The 13310-nt window shown below is 40.6% G+C and overlaps 2 protein-coding genes across 2 annotated transcripts; one reads left to right on the forward strand and one right to left on the reverse strand.

Annotated features, from left to right (window-relative positions):
* The first annotated feature begins 3215 nt into the window (after positions 1-3215).
* On the forward strand, positions 3216-6172 carry ankrd34c (ankyrin repeat domain 34C). Its single transcript, XM_085779180.1, has 2 exons — positions 3216-3387; positions 4300-6172. Exon 2 carries the CDS (start codon positions 4350-4352, stop codon positions 5937-5939), a length of 1590 nt encoding a protein of 529 aa, XP_085635306.1. The 5' UTR covers positions 3216-3387; positions 4300-4349; the 3' UTR covers positions 5940-6172.
* Positions 6173-6558: 386 nt separating this feature from the next.
* Positions 6559-10068, reverse strand: LOC146985859 (retinol dehydrogenase 13-like). The gene is made up of 7 exons (XM_085779182.1): positions 9931-10068; positions 9261-9401; positions 8980-9171; positions 8711-8872; positions 8464-8580; positions 8161-8365; positions 6559-7273 (listed from the first exon to the last, which is right to left on the reverse strand). The coding sequence occupies exons 1-7, from the start codon at positions 10001-10003 to the stop codon at positions 7177-7179; spliced, it is 987 nt and encodes a 328-aa protein (XP_085635308.1). The 5' UTR covers positions 10004-10068; the 3' UTR covers positions 6559-7176.
* Positions 10069-13310: the final 3242 nt, after the last annotated feature.

The following is a 13310-nucleotide window of genomic DNA, read 5'->3' on the forward strand; positions in this document are numbered from 1 at the left end:
GTTTATAAAAACAGGAACAGTAACGTCCTAGATTGTGTTTGTCCCAGATGCTGTTTTCCCCTTGTTTAGTGTGACCTTATTTTCAAAAATCAAAATGTATTCTGATCTTAAGGCATATGCACTAATACCTAAACTATAGACGTTTTCATCAGGATGAGGGACAACTATTTCAGTGCTTTGCATACCTTCATTGTTGGACATCTTATGAAGAGGGAGGTGGTCACCAGAAGCTTTTTTTAGACAGGACTGTCTGTTCAGCATCACCGCTAACTATAAGCATACTATCAAGTTTTCAGGAAGAGCTGCAAGTGCATGGTGCATCATTAATGCTTTCATATTGGGATAATGAATTGGATATTGGATTGGATTGGATTGGATAACATGACCAACATGACACAACAACCTCTGAAAACAAGTATTATAACATAATTACTTATTTATCTGAAAACTAAACTAAAAACTGTGAAAATGCTTGACAAACAGGATATCTGTTCCCCCTGCTACCTGATAGAAGCTTCATATTTAGCATACAGACACGAGAGTGGTATCAATCCTACCATCTCTCCCAGTCTGTTTAAATAAGGTCTGTCTGCATCCCTAGCCCAACTCAGTGTCAGAATAGTTAGGTTAAACATACTTCACGTAAAGCCAATGCAAATTATGTCATTGTTTGTTGTTGTAGATAATTAGTTTATTTCTAATAGGCCTGTAGTAAGTGGAAGTTACATAATAAAAGTCACAGATGTCACTGATGCTGCAAAGAGCTGTCATATCGAACCCAAATATAATGTATTTTTTTAAACATCATCCCCGGTTATGAGACAGCAAGCTGCACAACCACATTTTAAGAGGCTTTAAGTCAGACATACACAAGCAGCATGGGACAGCAAGGGTTACATTCTAAAAATACTAAGAGCATGACATATCAGCAGAACACATTTTTTTTCAACTTGGCTGACATTATTGTTGAATTTCCCACCATCCTCTGATAAGCGAGCGACAGCAGACATGTAATCAATGTAAGATTTTTAAAAATAGACATGGTGGCCAGTTCAAGGTCTGGCACCAGGATAATCAATTCCAGATTTATTACATTCATTCTGAGCTTTTTCCCCCTTTCATTTTTATTTGAATCCATTTTCATTTCTTTCCTTTTTTTTTCTTTTTTCGTGAATGTTGACATTAGTTATAGGATGAAGGCAAGACATCACGTTCTCTGCTCCTGACTACTTTAGGAGATGCACTCTAAATTTGACGACTGTTGATAACTTTTACATGTACTTTGTCAGGGGCTATAAATAGTTGCGGTGCTACTGTAGTCTGTTGAGTAAAAGTCTCACAATGCAGACAGAAGAAATGGTTATATTTAGATGGGAGGGGAGGATGAGCAGCAGCTGCGATGTAAGATATCTGAAAATGGAAACTGCTCCCAGGGGTGACAGCGCTTATTCTCTCCACTTTAATTATTTATTTTCCCTTTAATATACCGCCAATGACAGCAGTGTTCGGGCAAAGATCATGCTGCATGAAGACTGCTGACGTCCCACTGGCTCTCCGTGCTAATGAATGTGTCTAAACCAGTGAGCTTTGGCCTTGGTCTGGTCCCAGATCCATCTTGTCCCTGTGGACAGCAGGTCTGCCCGTGATACAGGTCCACTCAAGTGCACCACATTTCAAACTGTATAACTGTTACACTTTGAAGTTCAAATAAAAACTATGATTTTGGAAACATATGTCACCGTTTTCTTATGTTGTTTAATGTTTAATACAGGCCTTCACCCATTCCCTTTGACCAAATAAAGTGACCGTAACAAGATTATCATTTATAATGCCATGATGCCGCTTGAATGGGAGATGACATATTCTTTTGACTTTGCGACTACACTATGTGCTATCTTTTTTTTCTTTTTTCTTTCTAAAAATCAACCTTCTCCATGTGACTTGTAAACAACATGTCCCCGGGGACTGAGAAGGCAATCACAGGTGAGAAATCACTGCCAGCAACGACGATTCCAGTCCTTAGATGTCAAGTGTTTGGACGGGTAATAAAGTGATTAGTCCCAATCTTAGAGGAAAAAAAGCAGGGGTCAGAGGACTAATGATCAAACACACTGGTGGTATTGATATTGGTATTGTTGTGCTTTAAAAGTGGGCTACTTGTGTAAGTAGGTAAAAAAACACTAAGCATTTGAGTAAATGCCATAAAAGCCCCCCGGTCCTTGATGGAATGTTAAATGTCTGATTTACCTGTTCCTCGCAGGGCTGAGAACATCACTGTTCTCATTAGAAACTGCTTCTCTGCTGTCTCATAGCAACCTAAAAATAGAAATGTCCCTATTAGGCTGTATAGCTATGATGGCTGCTACAAGTTTTGGCCTCCTTAATTGTGCAGTAAATACATATATGCTGTATAGGTGCACATTGTTTTGCTCTGTTTCTTAATTTAGCGCGCAGTGAACGCTGCCATTCAGAAACACAGCTGGTTGAAAATTTGCATAAATGAACTGTAGAATATTCAGTGTTTAGAAAATATGGCATCTGATTTTTATTATGTAAGGAGTCCGCATGAATGTGACATTTTCCTGCAAGAAGCAGTGTGGCGGTGATCTGGAGCAAAAAAACTACTTTCACATTTTCACAGCTGAATTGTCTAGCTCTACCCTTTAGTGCATTGCAGGTAGGAGACCTGCCTTTACTCTAACAGGCACTGATGTTCCAGATTAAAGCTTAGGCTATTTATAGCACAGACTTACTATCTGAGGCATGAATTCCCAAATTCAACAAAACCTGCAACTACTGCAAAACTGCTATTCCCTCATTTCCATCATGTGCAGGCCCAACTGTATCCATTGCTTTCATTTACAAATTGTCCTTTTGAAATAATTAAAATCAAGCAGGCACACATCATTTACATGTCTTTGGGAGGAAAGGTTCGTTTTGTTTGTGTCTTGCGGATAGAAAGATGAGGACAGAGGTTTCTTTTTTTTTTTCATCAGACGCAATTTATTTTGGTCGACTCTGACGTCAAGAGAATACACGTTTCATTCAACAAGCAAGAAAGTAAGTTATTTATAACCCGCAGCGTCTCCAGGTTGTGATCCTTGAGTGCGCAGTGAAAGGAATACTCCCCATTGGACTGATGTAGTGTGCCTCCATAACAAAAGCATCGCAGCTCCCGTGCTATGGTGCCAGAGAGCAACGGCACCCTGTCACCTAGACTAAGACGCATCGATGGGAACCGTCACGGCTGAGAAATAGGGCTTTTGCGAAGAACCGCAACAAACTTTCTGGGTAAAATAGCATTTTTTTTTTAAAACCCAGAATTCTTGCCTTTTACGTGACAAAGCACTGGGTACTTTGAGCATGGACAGCCACTCCTCCGATCAGGTAAGAGAATTAGGAAACACTAAGTTGCTCTGCGATATTATTTAATAGCAAAACGACCGTAAACGAAGGTTAATTAATTCAACTGTCGTTTTCTTGCTTCGCAGCCTCTCTCATCTTAAATGAGGCTGGTATCACAAGATGAACTTATCACATCATACACAGCATCAGATGCATCGTGGATAATGTTTGAAAAATATTATTTACTTTACAAGTATCAGTGAAAACGCAGAATTAAATGGAGAATGAAACCAGCAACACTGACAATGTGTAATGGAGCGCGTGTCGCCAAGTTATCCAAAATGAGAACCATGGACAGCGACTCATGTCGCCTGTCTGCTTATAATGTCAGTGCTTCAAATTCAGATTTAATGTAATACATGACGTGCAGTCTTGTGGTCATAATTTGCTCGAATAACGAAATGAACAATGCTGTGTTTTTGCGCGCTTGTTGGTTTATATGTTCGTCGTTCGTTTCTCTTAAATAAATTGGATTGTAGGACACATGCAAGCTCCTGTTCTGACAGTGATGAATCCGAAAACTTTGATTTCATATCAATATAATTATTTTTTGATAATTATCAAATTATTGCTTGATTATCCATCTGTAATGTTTATGAATCTAACAGGTGATGTTAACGTGCTGCCTCGTGCATGCTCATGGTTATTGGCAATGGCCCTGATGAGTTTCGTTTACATTTGGTTAATTTTGCCTCTATCAAAATTATTATATAAGGACAATATTTCCATATCAGAAATCTATGATAGTAAGTAATATTTTGTAACTTTTATGTTGTAACAGACTGCCACCTGCTGGTGGAGATGAGTGTGCAAATTAGAGGAACAAACATCTGAGTGTGAACCTACAAAAATTTTGTGGTGTAAAGCTGAACTTATTCACTGATTTATTCAAAGGGCTGTGAGCTGTAAGTTCAACACCGAGAAGATCTGTGATTGGCTGGGAGATGGCTGATATTCTGGAGCTGCGGACAGATGGAAACTCACTCCTGAAGGCAGTATGGCTCAAACGTTTGAGACTCACCCGGCTCCTGCTGGAAGGAGGTGCATATATCAACGAGAGCAATGAGCGTGGGGAGACGCCGCTCATGGTGGCATGCATGTCCACACACACTGATCAGCAAAGCGTGAGCAAGTCAAAGCTTGTGAAATACTTGCTAGACAACCAGGCAGATCCCAATATACAGGACAAGACAGGTAGGACAGCTCTAATGCACGCCTGCATCCACAAGGCCGGACACGAGGTGGTGGATCACCTGCTGAGCAACGGAGCTGACCCCAGTCTGGAGGACAGGAGTGGAGCCTCAGCCCTGGTCTACGCCATCAACGCAGATGATAAGCAGACACTGAAACTGCTCCTGGATGCATGCAAAGCTAAAGGGAAGGAAGTCATCATAATCACCACGGACAAGTCACCATCTGGTACTAAAACTACCAAACAGTACCTAAATGTCCCTCCATCACCAGAGCTGGACGAGAGGTCCCCTCCTGCATACTGCGCCTCTCCCTCTGACATTGATGTTACTGCATCTCCCACACCTGAGCAAGAGCAACAAAACACAGTGTTCAGTTTCCAGACAAAGTTGAAAACATCGAGCTCGGCTGCAAAGCTTGCCAACGGGCCCACATCTCCGACGCGGCGGCCTGCAAACCCCAAACGTGCACGCTTGCCTCAGCTGAAGAGGCTGCAGTCAGAGCCTTGGGGGCTGATTGCTCCCTCAGTCCTGGCTGCAGCTGCAGCCCATGAGGAGAGTAAAAAAGCCAGCTCTGATGAGGACGTTGTGGCGGGGGTAAACGGACTCTCTCTGAGCAAGAGGTCAGCTTTATCTCGACAGAATAGTGTGGATGGGAAGGACAGCTTGTTCCCACTCGTAGGTGAACAGCCGTGCAAAATGACAACCTCACTATCTGTTCCTCCAACATCTAAGGCATCATATGAGAGATCTCTAGCCCAGCACCAGCCGCTGGCCCGGCGCAGCACTGTACCCACAGAGCAGGAAAGCAGCAGCTGCAGCAGTGGACTAGTCAGTCTAAGAGACACGATGCACAGGCGACGTCTGGGGAACGATCACTATGACTCAGACTCGCAGCTCTATTCAGACTCTGCAATGTTAGATTCTCCTAAAGTCCCAGTGGAGCGGAGAAAACTAAACACCTCTCCACTAGCGATGCTGACCAGCTCCAGAGAGTCTCTAGACAGCAATGCCAGCACATCCTCTCCCAGTTCAGCTCGCAGGCGTGCACCAGGCCTCCTGGAGAGGAGAGGCTCGGGCACACTGCTGCTGGACCACATCTCCCACACCAGGCCCGGCCACCTGCCCCCTCTCAATGTCAACCCCAACCCACCCATTCCTGATATTGGGGCTTGTAGTAAGCCCTCATCACCTCTGGCCACAGGTATTAGATCTATAGCTCCGGTAGCACCAAACACACCAAAGAGAGGCGGCCTCAAGTCCAAAAAGAAGCTTGTGAGAAGGCACTCTATGCAAGTAGAGCAGATGAAACAGCTTTCTGATTTTGAAGAGCTGGCTCATTAGTTTGTGACGGTGTTTATGCAGCACATATTGTGGAAGTAGAAATGTTAACACCATAAATTGTCAGGAAGTATGTCCATAGGTTCAGTTCACTTACAGCCATCTAGATGTTTATTAAAATTTAATTTATAATGCCTATTCATACATATATGTATTTATATATATGTGTATCTATATCTCTCTCTATATATATTTAAACTGAGCAATATAGATAGATTTCCTCCCTGCGTTACTCCCAACCTTATGGATTATTATCGTTTAACTTCACAACCTCTGCTGTTTATGTATTACAGTTTTGAATGTAAATGCCAAGACATGGTACTTTTTCCTCTGAACTAGCTCTTACATGATACATTTAATGTGTAGGGAACACACAGGGTATTTTGTGTATTTGTAGCCAGCAGGCCACTTGGGTGCACTTTGTGCATATGTAATTAGCACCATTAATGGGCTTTCTTTGAAAAGAAAAAATGTGATGCACTTGTCTGAGATGTAGCTTTGAGTAAGATGAACTTTGACTGTTTGTAGCAAATTTGTACAAAGTGCCTTTAAGAAAAAGAAACCTTAAAAAAAAAGAGTGGGCAGATACATTTTGTGTATTAAAACCATTTTAAATTCATGATGATGTAACCAAAATGTGTTTTATTTCAATATTGTTGGTTTCACATGGAACAACGTAAAGAATAGATGTGATGTGAGTGAATGAACAATATGCCTTAAGAAACAGGTAAACCAATGGGCTATGTATAACTGCACTTTATTGCCCAGAAGGAAAAAATACTCAAAAGGTTTCTATTAACAGTGTTAAGAAAAACTCTCAAAGCACATGAAATCCTATGATAAATAGAAGAAACACTGAATCCCATTCTCAAGCTCTTAGACATTGGTGAAACTTGTCAATTAAAATGTCATTTCACGCTAATGGCAATCAAGACTAAAGATCATACAGCTTCCATGTAACTTACCTGTGAAGCACTGCTTCTGTTTAAGAAAAAGAAAAAGAAAAAAACATCTAATCGATAGTATTTTTGCAAGTAGTTTGTTGTATATTCTGAATAAATGTCTATCACTTGTGAATTTCTGGTGTTTGTTTATGTATTAATTTGACTCATTAGGCAGGAGCTCAGCTGTTAGTAGCCACACAAATGCTCATTAGAAAGAGCACCGGTATTTCCTCAGGCCACTTGGAAGTCCATTGATACTGTGATAATGACAATCATCATCAGCAGTGTCACTGTGATTATGTCAAACCAACCATAGAGGCGCTCAGAGCCCACAGCTTCTTGGCAGCTTCATCATCCAGACCCTGGGGGGCTGCTGTTTTAGGGGTGCAGTCGCTGTAATCAACACAGAATTTAGTGTTAGACACACGACTCGACCAGTTCCTACTGTGCTGAATCAGTCACAAGAGCAAGTTACCATGATGAAAGAGGATGGAAATCACAGGGTTTCTTGTAGCACACTAATACTGCAATTTTATTCTATCTGATGGTAATTCTGATAATTCTGTAATAAGCATTGCATTGACACATTTTCCTCTGTATTAAAAGTAAATGTAGCACAGCCTCCAAAATAATTTTAATTTTAATTTTTTAGTTTCTATTCACTCAGTTATGAAGGTTTTTAAATTTCTTAGATTAATGGACAGTAAAGATTAAAATGTGATCGACTTACGCACCAACACTTACATGTCAATAAGTCATTTATGAGTTTATGGGCAAACTGCTGGAAAGCAGAACAGTTTTTTTTTTAAATTTATTTATTTCCTCCGGCAGGTCACCATTATCAACTGGGCAAAGTGGCCCAAAGCCCAAGATCCCATTTGCATTATTAACACAACACACAATATCCACTGAGGACCCCTGTACTGAAAAACTGTTTTTAAAGCTGCACCAATAAATATTTTACAGTATCAATAGATCTAATGACTTTTGTATTCTATGTATTAAGTGAAAGGGGTTGTGTGGATTATTGTTTTGGTCTTCCAGCCTGCAGATCTGCTCTCATCAACTACCCATAGCAGGTAGGTGCTCTCAGCAAAAAGCCCTGATAAACCCACTGTGCTCTACCTGTCCAAACAGTAGATGGGCAGTTATCAACCAGCTTGTGAACGCGGGGGAACAGAGTGCAGCAGCCGAGCAGCTTATTTCTGTCCTTGTGCCCCCACTCCAACAAGATGAACCTGCATTGATATGGACTGTCTAACCTCTGTCCAATGACTGACCTGTAGTAAAGTCCACTTTGATTCTGCAGACTTTCCTCCACAGCGCAGTAAATGGTGGTCTGTGCCCCTTCTGTTGGAGACTTTATGAGGAACATGAGTGGTGTGTATACAACTCTCTTCCACAGAGGCATTGTGGGCCAGAAGTGTCGGCCGAGCTCAGTCCGGATTACTCCAGGGTGGAGGCTGTACGTCGTTACCCCGGTACCTGCAAAATGACAAGACATTGGACATAATGTATCCACTCCATTCAGCTGAATGCTGAATAATGTCTGGTATGAGATACACTACAAAAGGTCTCGGTACCTTGTAGTCTGTTGGCAAGTTCCCTTGTAAAGAGGACGTTAGCTAGTTTACTTTGTGAGTAGCTTTTCCAAGGGCGGTAATCCTTGTCTTGATTTATGTCATCAAAATAGATTTGACCTGTTGAGTAAAATCAAATCACACTTCTTCACAGATGTTGTATTTTTAACATTAACATTATATATAATAATTAACATTAAATGCAACATTATTGAGACAAAAAAACAACATTAAAAGAGAAAGACCGCACCTCGTTCATGAGCTAAACTGGAAACGCTGACAATGCGGCTCGGGGTGGACTTCTTCAGCAGGTCTAACAGACAGTTCGTCAACAGGAAATGACCCAGGTGGTTCACACCAAACTGCATTTCGAAGCCATCTTCAGTCTGCCACTTCGGACAGCTCATAATACCTAAGAGAATAGGCCAACAGTGGGAGTATGTTTGACACCTTTTACCTAGTTATGTTGTTGCTGTATACTTACTGTTGCAGGACAATGATGTGGTTTATAAATCTTACCTGCATTATTGATGAGAACATCCAGCCGCTCTTCACTTGCAAGGATGTCCTTGGCTAGTTGTCGTACTGACTGCAGAGATGCCAAGTCCAACTTTTTGACAATCACATTGTCATTGCCGCTCTTCTTCCTCACTTCCTCTGCAGCTTTATTAGCTCTGTCCATGTCTCTGCAGGCCAAAATTACCCTTGCACCTGCACCACAGCAGTAAGAACTGTTAAGTCAGTTTTAATCAAATGAGATGGCAAGAATACAAAACCCAGATCAGACACTAGACACTAACCCCTTCTAGCCAGGTCAACTGCCGTTTCTTTGCCAATTCCAGTGTTGCCACCAGTGATCAAGACGACCTTCCCGTCCAGCCGGGCTTTACTGCGGCATACTCCACCTGCCATCCATTTCTTCACACCAAGAAGTCCCACTCCTGTTGAAAATGAAGAGGAACACTCATTTAAATTACAATCACAAAAAACCACTCACAGCTTTTTATTTTTTATTTTGCACCAAAATAGTCTCACAAGAACTTTATTGAACTCTGCTTTAATATCATAAAGGTTTTGAATTTATTCAAGTAGCAATTTAGATAATCAGATGTCAATTTGCACGCAATATTTTCATGAAAAATTACTAAAAGTGAAAGATGATTAATAATAAACGTTTTTTCCCCATCACCATAAACTAGTTTTAAAAAACAGAAAAGGCAACTTCGAATGATTATAAATTAGGATTAGGCTATCTGCTAGACAAACAGTGCATTACCATGTGACCAGATAAGCAACAAGCTGAAGAAGCATGTGAGCTTAACACCATAAACTAAAACATAATGTGCAGCCGATGATAAGTCAATACTGAACAGGCGTGAACAGGTTATTAACTAGTTACTTATTCGGATAACTACTATCTAACTCTTCTTCCAGTAGGTAAGAACCTCAAGGTGAACAAAAATAATTTACCTGTTACTGTGACGAGCGCGACAGTTTTAGGATACTGGAAGACAAACGACCGCATCGCTGTTAATGTCTGCATAAACCTTCTACCTGTTTATACTTCTGAATTAGACCTGCCCTATTAAAATAAGCAATGCCCTCGATAGCACCGATCCGGCTGCTAGCCTACATAACACTCCTCTAGTACTACCCGGAAGTACCGCCCACAGTCTTTCTGTAGAGGGATCCTATTGGTTCCTCTTCTTAATCAACTTTAAACTGATATTTCAAAGACAATTATTAAACCTGTGCAGCTGTGTTGACTTGTGAACCTAAAGTGTCTCTGTGAGAACAAGGTGCAATTTTGCTAATAATAATGATGATGACTGTTAGTCTATCAAGTAATAATAACAACAATGCATTAATAACATTAACATTAATCATTGATCAAGGCAAACACAGACAAGAGCTGCATAAAATTCTTCATATTTTTCCTAGTCAGATCCAGTGATTGTACTTATGTTTTTTGGGCTGCATGATTACTGCACAGGTCACTATTGTATGTTTTTATGTCACATTTGTAGTACAGTATTTATTTTATGTGACTGGGTGTAGTGATTTAACAATTCATATGATGTTTTATGTATTTTATTATACACATAAGCCTGTGTGTTTTTGCTTGGCTGCAAGACAAATTACCTTGTGGAGAAAATGAAGTTAAAACATTCAAGATGAATTGTGACTATATAAAACATTACTAATTCATGTTCCAGCTGCTATTTCACCCAATTTTCCTGCAGAGGTCACCAGAGCCTCATCAACACAGGTGCAGTGCCCTCCAAAGGACTCCAGTAGATGGGGCAAATTCCTCATATCTCACACAGCCTACACTGTTTGATTTTTTTTTTTTTTTTTTTTTTTTTACATCCACAGTTACCAATCAAGTCGAAGAAAAGTGAGAAAGTACTTTATAAAGCATTATATCCTAAACTCCTACAAGAAAATTAAGGTGTGTCTGCGCCATATGAGCAGACAAAAGGAGAAATGCATCAGCAGCAGCAAGATAACAGTAGCCTAATAATAGCATCACACCCACAGATGTAAATTAAAGCCTGATCAGAGCTGCAGCTGAGCAGCGACTGACTCTTGGAATAAAACATCCAAGTCCTTGTTTATTGATCGGTGTTAAGTATTAATGTGTTGGATCAATCAGTCACCCTTTTCTCTGGGCTTTAAAGTATAAAGGAGCATGCACGCTAGTGAGAACAGCCTCTACAGATTAGAGCTTTGGGTTCTCAGAGTGACATGTGAGGTGACTGTTCTCACTTTGGACAACTGTTGAGTGACTGTGAAGGTGGGAAGCATGTAGACATGTTTACATACCACAAGTTCAAAGGTTGCCTTGGAAAGTCAGAGGATTATGTAACTGCCACTGTCTTCTGTGTAACAGTAACAGCAGAGCCACATTCTGCATCGTAGCCTCTCATTATGTCCTGGACAGACTGTGCATTTCAGGCACAATGGCTGACCTTCATGCACCCTCTCTGCAATGTTTTAAGCAATAGTTTCAGAATGTTGTTTTTTATATACATCAAGATATTGTATCTTATTAATTGCTTCCCTCTTGTTACATATTTGTATTTCTGACAGTTGCCAGTGCAGGCCCCCTATTCTCAAATGTAGGAGTACTTCAGAGGTGACCTGCTTGTCTCTCAAGCTGGCTCATCACCAAACCAATCATGTGACTGCACTGCACGCGTCCTAGTCTTTCTCCCAGTATGGTAACCTTCCCCTGCTAAAATTAGAGGGCCGTCTGCTGAGACATTTTGGTTGGGATAGAATAGAATAGAATAGAACAATCTTAATCTCATTGTACACTTAGATTCAGTGTGCTGTAGCCTACTATGGGAGGAATACAAAGATCTTAAAAAGATAAGAAAGCATGGCAAGGAGTTGGGATGTTTGTGTTGTGTGTTACCTGGGTCACAGTCTCTCAGAGAACAGTGCAGTTAGCAAACTGTGATAGCAGCATCAGTGCAGTGCTGTTATTCTACTCGTTGTAAATCTGTGGTGTTTTAGAGTAGAGTGCGGAGGAGATTTAAAGCGCTGGGGTAAAATCTACTCTGGTTTGGGCCCAGATGATTTGGGCTCTAAATAAATTTGAGAATATCTTTCAGTTTGTAATTTGTTTTTCTGTCAACTCCCTCTCCACATTAGGAAAAGGCATTTGGCCTGTCATAAAACAAACCCTAAGAGGGAATGCTTTGATATAAATGTCAATATATTGCTCTGAGAAAATTTCTTCACTGAATGGTGCTTTGTGACCTGATCTGGTTTGTTTGTGTGCAAACAAATCTGTCCTTGAACAAACTTCAGTCAAACAGCATAATCATATCTACAAACTCTGTTATATCTGCATAGATCAGTGGAGCTATTAATAGTTGATTTAAACAGTTTTGCTTCCCTGTGTAAAGCTACATTTTGGCTCTTATCGTTTAATTTTCTAGTTTATGTGACAATTGAGAGTCCTGTCACTATGCCTCCAATTGATCATGCGCCCTGGCTACTTGGCCAAGGGAATGTCCCTTTGGCCAAGTGGTTAGCGTGCACATGACTGTTACCCGGGAGTCTGGGGTTCGAAGCCTGCCCTTCCTGCTCTTCACCTTGCCACATTCACATAATGAGCATGGATTGAGGCAAAAATGTAGGCTACCTGTGGAAACTATATTATTGTTGCCTATTGTTTTTTATTTTATTTTATTTAATTTAGCCTAATTTATTATTAACATGTTTAGAAATAGAATAGAACTACAAACAAAAACTTGAGTGTGTCACCAACATGCTACAAGTAGCCTACAGGCAAAGTGTGGGTCAGGTCCTAAAGGAGCTTTTAAGGACACCCTTTTAAAGGGCAGTGACAGTTTTACAGTCCAGAATATTTGCCTAACACCCAACATGTAAAAACAGTTTAACTATTTAAAGGTGCGTGGGTTGTTTCTCGAAAGTGTGAAATATAACCTTAGTGATGTCACTGGGGTTATTTGGGATTGGGTTTACATTGCATTGTGTGTTTCAAATCCACAACAGAAATGCTGCATGATAAACCAGAGGTGTGGCGTTTGACAGACATGAACATTTATGATGCCACTTTGTTGGAAATGTAGGGTCAACAGGTTTGGGAGCTTGGCCTATAGACCTGGTCAGGGTGTCTGGTGCACCGACTTTGACAATCCTTAAAATATTTCCCATGTCATTCTTTATGTAGGCTATGGATTTCTACATCCATAACCAAAACCATGAAATTGTCTGTTTTCAAATTTACTCTGATGATAGATCCATAGAGCTAAGTACATAGCCTACATACAGTCATTTTTTCCCACAGTGCGTGGGAGTAGCTATCGATAACC

This window comes from Trachurus japonicus, chromosome 6, assembly GCF_045865225.1.
Source record: "Trachurus japonicus isolate A0001 chromosome 6, Traja_1.0".
Lineage (NCBI taxonomy): Eukaryota > Metazoa > Chordata > Actinopteri > Carangiformes > Carangidae > Trachurus > Trachurus japonicus.